The 8,423-nt window shown below is 38.3% G+C and overlaps 1 protein-coding gene across 1 annotated transcript; it reads right to left on the bottom strand.

Moving 5' to 3' along the window:
• Window positions 1–5,836: 5,836 nt before the first annotated feature.
• LOC112009767 (trihelix transcription factor ENAP1) lies at window positions 5,837–7,277 on the bottom strand. The gene has a single exon (XM_024042099.2). The coding sequence runs from the start codon at window positions 6,987–6,989 to the stop codon at window positions 6,162–6,164; it is 828 nt and encodes a 275-aa protein (XP_023897867.2). The 5' UTR covers window positions 6,990–7,277; the 3' UTR covers window positions 5,837–6,161.
• Window positions 7,278–8,423: the final 1,146 nt, after the last annotated feature.

Below are 8,423 nucleotides of genomic sequence, written 5' to 3'. Positions count from 1 at the left end.
CTTTGATTTATGTTTAATTTGTGATCTTCAATATGCCTTAGTATTTGGAATGATTGTAACACCCCAAAATTTTGACACCAATTTAATTATTATACATAAATTATAGGGAGGCCTATAATTAAATGGATTAAATTGATTTGGGCCTATGATATTAAAAATAAGATAAATACTATAGAATATGAAGCCCAAGTGAGGTGGCATAAGTAAATATATGGGCTTTGAAAAACCTAGCATTTTTCCTCTTAAGTTACACGTGTATTTACTGATGGTGCCTCCTTTTGCTTCAGCCAACTATTGAACTTTGCCTTTTCTTCACTGTGGCGTTGAGTTGGAGTTGGAGTCTATAGGTATGATTTTCTCATGCTCTAGATTTAAGAAGTTTGAATAGTCAATAACTAGCAATTGTTATGAACCTAGAGTATCATTTTACTAATAGAAAAGGGCTCCTATAAGTTTATTTTATTAGATAAGGATGGTCAATATGTCAGGAAAGCCACAGACTTTGAAATTGAACCAAATAGGGTAATAGGTTGGGACTTTGTCACCATGCTAAAGGGAAAAGAGTGCTTGTGATTAATATGCATTCACACACATAGCCTCAATTGTTGACCGATTGACCATCACCTTTATCATTGTCTAAAACTAGTCCAACGGCATTATGGGACAATAGGCAACTAGATCGGTAGTAAGGCTAGTACATGGCGTCCCATATTTGATTGATTATATATAATAAGATTTTTGCTATGAGGATTTAAAGATTTTAAATCCTTTTGTCAAAAAGCAGTCACAGCATCCAAAAATACTTGGTTTGCTAGGTGTATGTGAGACTAGGTGTTGAACCCTCACCAACAAAGGTTATATGTTAGTATCCGCTCACGGAATTAAATGTGAGAATATATGATACATGTGTGTATATGACACTATGTGTGTCTTCGAATGATTTTGACATTTAATTACATATGTGTTAAGTGGTTTCATTATATGTTTTGGAAAACTATGTTTGGCATCATTAGTGAATTTGTGAATTCAAAATACTCGTGCTTTGCTTGACTCTATTTTGATGTATATTGTATATAATTACTTACAAGATGTGTTGCTCACCACTCACCCCATCAATATCAATTTTTATATTAAAGTTTAGTTTTTGTAAGGTGCAAGGTAGAGCTTGGGAGCTTTTAGACAACTTCAATAATGCTTGAACCTTATAGGATTTTAGTTTTCTTTATTTTGCTTCAAATTTTTAAGTATTTGGAGATTAATTCTAACTTGTGAATGCTTGGAGACTGTAAGAGGTTTATTAAGAGCATTGTTTATTTGGAGTTTTATTTAATTTTGGAATTAATTGCGTTTATTGAGATAAGCAAATCAGCAAGTTAGTCACATGCATCTAAATTCATGTTCCATGGATTTGGATCGTGACAACTACTCTCTACCTTAATATTACTCTTCATCTATCTCTTTATGTTCCATGAATTTTTGAGTCATTTTCATGACGAATCCAACCCTAAAAGTGTTCAAAATTTTTAAATTTGTTAGCTAATAATATATCTAGGTTTCCATTTAATTAATTGGTAGGAAATTCATGTGCAAAAAAATGGAGTAGTCACTTTGATTATTCGTGATGGTTGATTTTCCAAATAAATAATGGGATTTTGTAACATGCCTAAATTTAAATCCAAATTTGAAATGTTAATTCGTAAAGGTTAGGAAGATTGCTTTCTCAAAAAAAAAAAAAAAAAAAAAGGTTAAGAAGATTGGATCTTAAATGACCCGATTGATGAGTAAATGACAAGATTGGATTTGGGCCATGTTTTCCATACACTGATACAAGTTTTAATATCAAATTTAAGTTACATGTTAAAAATTCACATTTGAATTTGAAAAGCTATATTAAAAAGATCGTCAAGGAAAAAAAATATGAAGGTTCTCTTTGTATGTATTATATTTTTTATAGATAAGTAGGCAATTAACAATTTTTTTTTTTTTTGGATTAAATAAACATTTAACAAATTGAAACCATATGCAAACATTCCAATGCTCTGACATTATTGCTAGAAAAACGGCATTTATTGGTCCAAATTTGGATTTTGCAGTTCAATCTAAAACTGAAATAAACATTAAAAAATACGACAAAATATTCTATAAAATTGGCATGGATATTGGGAGAGGTTGTACTTGGAAATTATGGCTTTAGATGTTTAGAGCAGCAAAATCAAATTATAAGATTTATGCTGAATAAATCAAATTATCAACAACAACAAGAAGTGCAGATGTTACCAAAACACCCCCGAAGGCAGTGAAATATGCATAAGCTCTGCCTAGAGGAGAGAGAACCAAACTCAAAATACCCTAAAGGGCTGTCGAAAATTCAAACCTCCAACAGATTATAACTCTGGTTTGTTTTGAAATAATCGCCAAGGGGGATATCTTGCAACAACTTTTGTAGTCAAAGAGAGAAATTGATGAAGGTTTTGACTGTTTACTCTCCAATAAATTTCTTGCTTTGCTACACTCTCAAAGAATCACCAGGCATGTGACCGTACAACAAAATCTCGAGTGGAAGTCAAAGACTAGTTTGGGATTTCAACTAATAAAATAAATTCTAGCTTTCACCCAGTGTGTTGTAGGATTCCATCAACCAGGAATCTCTGATCGGTCCCCTGCCATAATCTCAACTGGGGATAAGAAGAATTGCCAGCCAAAGCCATTCAAACTCTTTTATTATTTTGGTGTGACCACAAATATTTTAGACGCTGGAGGAAGCATGGGTTGACAGAGATTAGAGGTTCCCATACGTATGCTCTATTGCAGGAAACCTGAAGCCAATAAAAAGCAAAGCTTAATTGTATGGTAGGATCCCTCAGAGAGTAGAACCAACAAGACAGAAATTTAAAGCAGTCCGGACCAAATTGCTGCAGAATACAAGTGACATCAGACTTACCAGTAAAGAGGAGCAGTGCCTCAACAAGTATCTGTCAATCTTAAGAGCAGGAGTCATATCTTAAGCAGAAGTCTTGGAATAGATGGCTGAACTTTGGGGATCATAATAACTCGACACTTTAACTGCTTAGTGAAAGTGAGGCAATCAAAGAACTCAATTAAATGCCTTCTAGACAGCAATGGAAAAAGAATAAAGGGTCCCTCCGAAATAAAACAAATGGTGATTGATTTCTACCAAAAGTGATTGGGTGGTTCATCCTCTGCCCTAAATGAGACTAATATGACCGGTCGGGTGGCAACATTGTTGTCTGATCTGCTTCGTAAAAATGTGAAGGGATTTTTGCAGGTGGATGCCACAGAGGAGATTTGGAAGTACGTATTCTCCTTGGCAAGTGACAAAACCCCAGGACTTTTGATGGATTTACTGCACTCTTCTTCGCAGAGGCTTTGTCTATTGTTAAATCCAATGTGATAGAAGCGGTAGCATCCTTCTTCAAATCACCTCTCCTTGGGGAGGTAAATTCTACTATAATTACCCGGGTTCCTAAGGTCGCAACCCTCTAATGAAGCAAACTTCAGGCCTATTGCTTGCTGTAATGCGATCTAATGTATCACTGAAAAGCTGCCTTGGGAACTTGATTAGTTCAAATCAGACTGCATTTGTGACGGGCAGGAACGTATCAGAGAGATTGCCTACTCATGGGCTAGTAAAGCATTACCTAAGAAACAAAGGCAAAGCAAGATATGCAAGTAAGGTAGACTTCAAGAAAGCTTATGATTCAAAAGAATGGATGACTAGTAAGGAAGCTATTCCACAGATCAAGGAAGGCTCCCTACTAGTAAGGTATTTAGGGATACCCCTGATTCCTGGGAAGCCAAGTATGAAAGACTGCAAGGCCTTGACAGATAAGATCATAGCAAGAATAAATTCTCAGTCCAACACGAAACTATCATGTGCAGGTAGACTGCAGCTCCTCCAATCTGTCCTATATAGTATTCAAAAATTATTTGGTACAATGTATTCGTACTCCTTAAGAAAGTAATTAAAACAACCGAACAATATCTTAATTTTCTGTGGGAAGAGAGGGCATGATAGGGTTGAAAAAAGTTGTGGATTAAGACAAAGTAGTTGCCATGAAGCATATCTGGAGCTTGTTTACCTATAAAGGCTCTCTTTGGGTAGCATGGGTCGAAGAATATTTGTTGAAAGGAAAGTGCTTTTGCACACCAACTCTGAAGTTAAGAGAAGAAACCAGAAATTTCCTGGCATCCTAAGGGGATTCTTTACCAAGGAGCTACAAGTTTGATGCAAGGGTGGATAGTAACAAGAACTGGCTATCAGATAACTGAGTAAGGATTCAAAGCAAATTAGGCCTGGTTGAACTAAAGGATGAAGACAGAGTCATTTGGTCTGCTTCTAAATCAGGTAAATTCACCCATGCAGCCACTTGGGAGGAATTGAGACCAAGAAAGATGAAGTGATGTGGTGGAGACTGATCTGGTTCAAGCTTACACTTCTCAAACATGAACCTGGAGGATGGAAGGCAATCAAAGATAAGCTTTGACAATGGAGCTACACTGGGCAAACTGCCTGTATGTCTTATAAAGACGCATCGAAAACAGGAATCATCTGTTTTGGAATGCTCGTTCACCAAGAGAATCTGGGAAGGGATCGTGATGTTTTGCCTAATCTCCGAACCTCAGAATAATTGGGAGGAGTTGATGGATGGGGAACTGTTCATCTAAAAGGTAAGAGTTTGAAAGCCTCTGTCATCTATGGCTGCAGAGGGATGCCAGGCTTCATGCAAGTGTGATTAAATCTAAAGAGCAGATTCTCAAAAGTATTAAAGTATGGATGTGAGAGCTGGAGTGGAGTGCAAAGGAGTTGGCCGCAACTTCATTCTGAATAGAGTCTAGCCTGGCTAGGTTGCTAACTTAGAGAGTAGTTTCTGTGGAAGAAAACATGGCTACCAGTAGAACTGGAGCACCCTGATTTTGAAGATTTAAGAAATCCAGTAAGAACCACTTGTTCATTGATGTAAAAGTTTCAATCAATAAAACTTCACCTATTTATCCAAAAAATAAAACTAATAGAATAAATTGAATAATAGCTAACTAATTAATGTTGTTTCAAATGCATCTTACTAGGAGATGTTTTGAAGACTAAAACTCTAAAAGATCAATTTATATCCAAGTACAAAATTAGCTTCCCTCAGAGGCTCAAAGCTCTCCTCTTAAGACAGTTGTCCAAAACTGCAGTAAGAACTGCTAGCACAATCAATCAGTGATGTAGGGCTTAACTGCTGATTACATAAAGTAACCTAAAACAGAAGAAAACCAAAAAACCTGAAGCCAACCCTTAAAAGAAGAGGAGATGTTCTCCACAATTGAGCTTAGCAATGAATTCAAGACAATTTGGGTCATACAAACAATTTTGGCTATATTAGAAAATTCAATGCAAGCAAAGTCACGAAAATATACAGTTTATCAGTTGTAGTAAAGAAAAAGAAAAAAAAAACTTCATATAAGTCGAAATATGAAGAAATTGGTTCATGCCTATGAGAGTAGACAAATATCCTTAAACATCAAAGATGAAAATAAGCCATTTTGCAATTAGTTAGACCAACACAACTCCTTTTGTGGGTCAACGCTCACCCCATTAATTACAATTTTTAGATTAAAGTTTAGTTTTTGTAAGGTGCAAGGTAGAGCTTGGGAGTTTTTAGGCAACATCAAACATAAAATTTTCTAGAAAACAAACAAGAAGCAAAAATATGAACAAACTCATCAATTAAGCAGAAATAAATGGTTAAGATGATGAATGTGCCAAGTCTGCTGACCAGCCAAAAATAAAACATTTGCAGTTCACCATGTTAAGTTGGGTTTATATTAACACTAACAACAAAACACCAATAAAAGTAAAATAACATTTCCTGATGTTTCCAATGAAGACATATTCGAATACCCTCTGGGGGACTTAAAATGTAACAAAACACTAACAACGAAACATTAAAGTTAGATCACTAGAAGAATACATGATTACTACTTCAACAACGACATAAAAACAAAGAACCACATAATTCGTAGAAAGCCAAAATTTTGAAGTTTACAGATTAATCTATACAAAGTTGAGACTGCAAATTGTTAAAAACGGTAGCTGAGGAAGAAAATGAACCTTCAAAAAAAAAAAAAAAAAGATTGAAGTTGATGATGTAGCGAATCTAAGGCGAAGCGAAAGTCCTGTGAATGGAATCAAGAATCCTCTTCTGCGAATCAAGAATCAACTCCATACGCTTATTCTCCATCTCCATCCTATACCTCTCCGTATCCTTCATCATCTCCATCTTCATATTCTCCATCCCAATAAACCTCTCCGCAAACTTCCTTATCTCCGCCGCCAATTCCGACACCACCGCGTCTCTCCCCTTCTCCTCCTCCTCCTCCTCCTCATCATCATCATCACCATTCTCCTCCTCAACGACGACTTCATCGGCAAAATCCCTGTGCCTTTTTCGAATAGGTTTGCCGGCGTCCGCAATTCCGGCGAACCTATTCACGATAGTAGGTTTGCGGAGCAAATAATTAATACTCCGCGACCTAATGCTGTAAATGTTTTCCTCATCGCTCTCATTATCATTATCGTCTTCGTCTTCGTCCTCATCGTTAATAATGTTGCTGTTGCTGTTGTTGTTGTTATCGGGAGGGCGGGCGGAGATAGGGAGAGGGCCGCGGTGGAGAGAGTCCATGAGAGGGAAGTAAGGCCAAGAGGAGTGGCGGTGGCGCTGTTGCGATTCGGAGCGGTAGCGTTGGCGGAGCTTCTCGATTTTGTGGCGGCACTGAAGGGCGGACTTGGAGGATGGTTCGGAGTGGTCGTAACCGCAACGGGCGGAGACAGTTACGGCGACTTCTTCCCAATTGGAAGCTTTGAGTTGGCCGCGTTTGAGAGAGTACCATTTTTCTTGGTAAGCTTGGATCAGATGGACAGTTTCTTCGTGAGTCCAAGGGAGTGGCTTTGATGTGGTGCTGGGACTCGGATTCGGACTGCCCATTATTATTTATTCAATTTGATTTGAAAATTAGGGTTTCGACTTGAGAGAGAGAGAGTTTGGTTTCTTTTCTTTGTGTTGTTTTTCAGTTTTGAGAAAGTTTTTTGGTGAGTTAATGTTTTGTTAAGTGGGTGGTGGTGATGGTGGTGGGCGGTGGTGGTGGGTGGGTGGGTTAGGTTAGGTTAGGTGGGTCAACGACTAAACTCACTCTAGTGCGCCAGCTAGGCCTGTTCCGCGCAATTAATGGACCCGGACCTAGACCCGGATCCGGCCCTGACCTCAACCACAAACACGGCCTCATGGAATTTTCCTTTTTATATTTCATTATGGTATGAATATCTCCTCCTTCTGTTTAGGTTTCTATCAACCTGCAAATTAAATTTGACTTTCTATGTGTGAGTATTTGAATAATAAAGCTTTAGATACAATATTTTGACAATAAAATTTAATTGATAAGTTGTTAATAATAGATTTAAAAAAAAAGATATATCAACAGTGGATTCAGTAAGAACTATTAATAAATTATTATCTAAACATTATTATAAAAATGTTGCGGCTAGAGCACTACTTTATAAAAGATTTTATGTGTTGAATATTAGCTCTGATACCATATTAAATGGAGAATATTATCAAACGCAATGTGTTATACCATGTTGTGTATGCTAGAGTGGATGCGGAAGAGGAAATATAGAATAGGAACATCAAGAACACGAGGGTTACGTGGTTCAGCCTTGACGGCCTACATTCACGGAGGAATCCCTTAAGGGCTACATCTTTATTGTATAGGAGTGTAGTACAATAACCTCAGTTATAATGAATGTGCCAATTGACCAATTTTGGAGCTTCAAATGAAGAAACGGAGTCCAAAATCGGAATCTACGCGAAAAACTGAGCAAGATAGGCCCTTTCGAAAATTTTGACTTTTGGTCAAAGGTCAACGCAAAAAGTCAAAGTCAACTGGTCCAGGGTCAAAGTCAACAGATACTGGTCCGGGTCGGTTCCGGGTTTCTGGGTCGGGTCACGTATCGGGCAGCAGAGCCGCTGACGTCATCCTATGACGTGTCGCTGACGTGGACTAGGGTTGATGTGGCAACGGCTTGCGTGGCTCTGACGTGGCATGATGACGTCATCAGATGACGTCATGATGACATCAGGCGAGTTCTTCGGTGCGTGGATGGCACGTGAGAAGGCCACCAGCGCGTGGATTAGATGCCAGAAATTCCACCGGCGCGTGACGGCGCGTGTTTTGTCAGATTATGGCCGGAATTTCAGGGTTTGTAGATCGGTGAACGAGGAGGCCGTCAGGGCGGTGCGTGTACCAAGAAAACGATATGAAATTCATGAATCTGAGGCGGCGCGTGTGGGAGGTTCTGGAGCTGTTGGCGGCGCGTGGCGGCGCGTGAAGCTTCCTTTGGTGGCCGAGTTCCTTGGTTTTGG

The sequence above is a fragment of the Quercus suber genome, unplaced genomic scaffold (assembly GCF_002906115.3).
Source record: "Quercus suber isolate HL8 unplaced genomic scaffold, Cork oak 2.0 scaffold_58, whole genome shotgun sequence".
Lineage (NCBI taxonomy): Eukaryota > Viridiplantae > Streptophyta > Magnoliopsida > Fagales > Fagaceae > Quercus > Quercus suber.
This window is presented reverse-complemented; position numbering and strand designations above follow the sequence as displayed.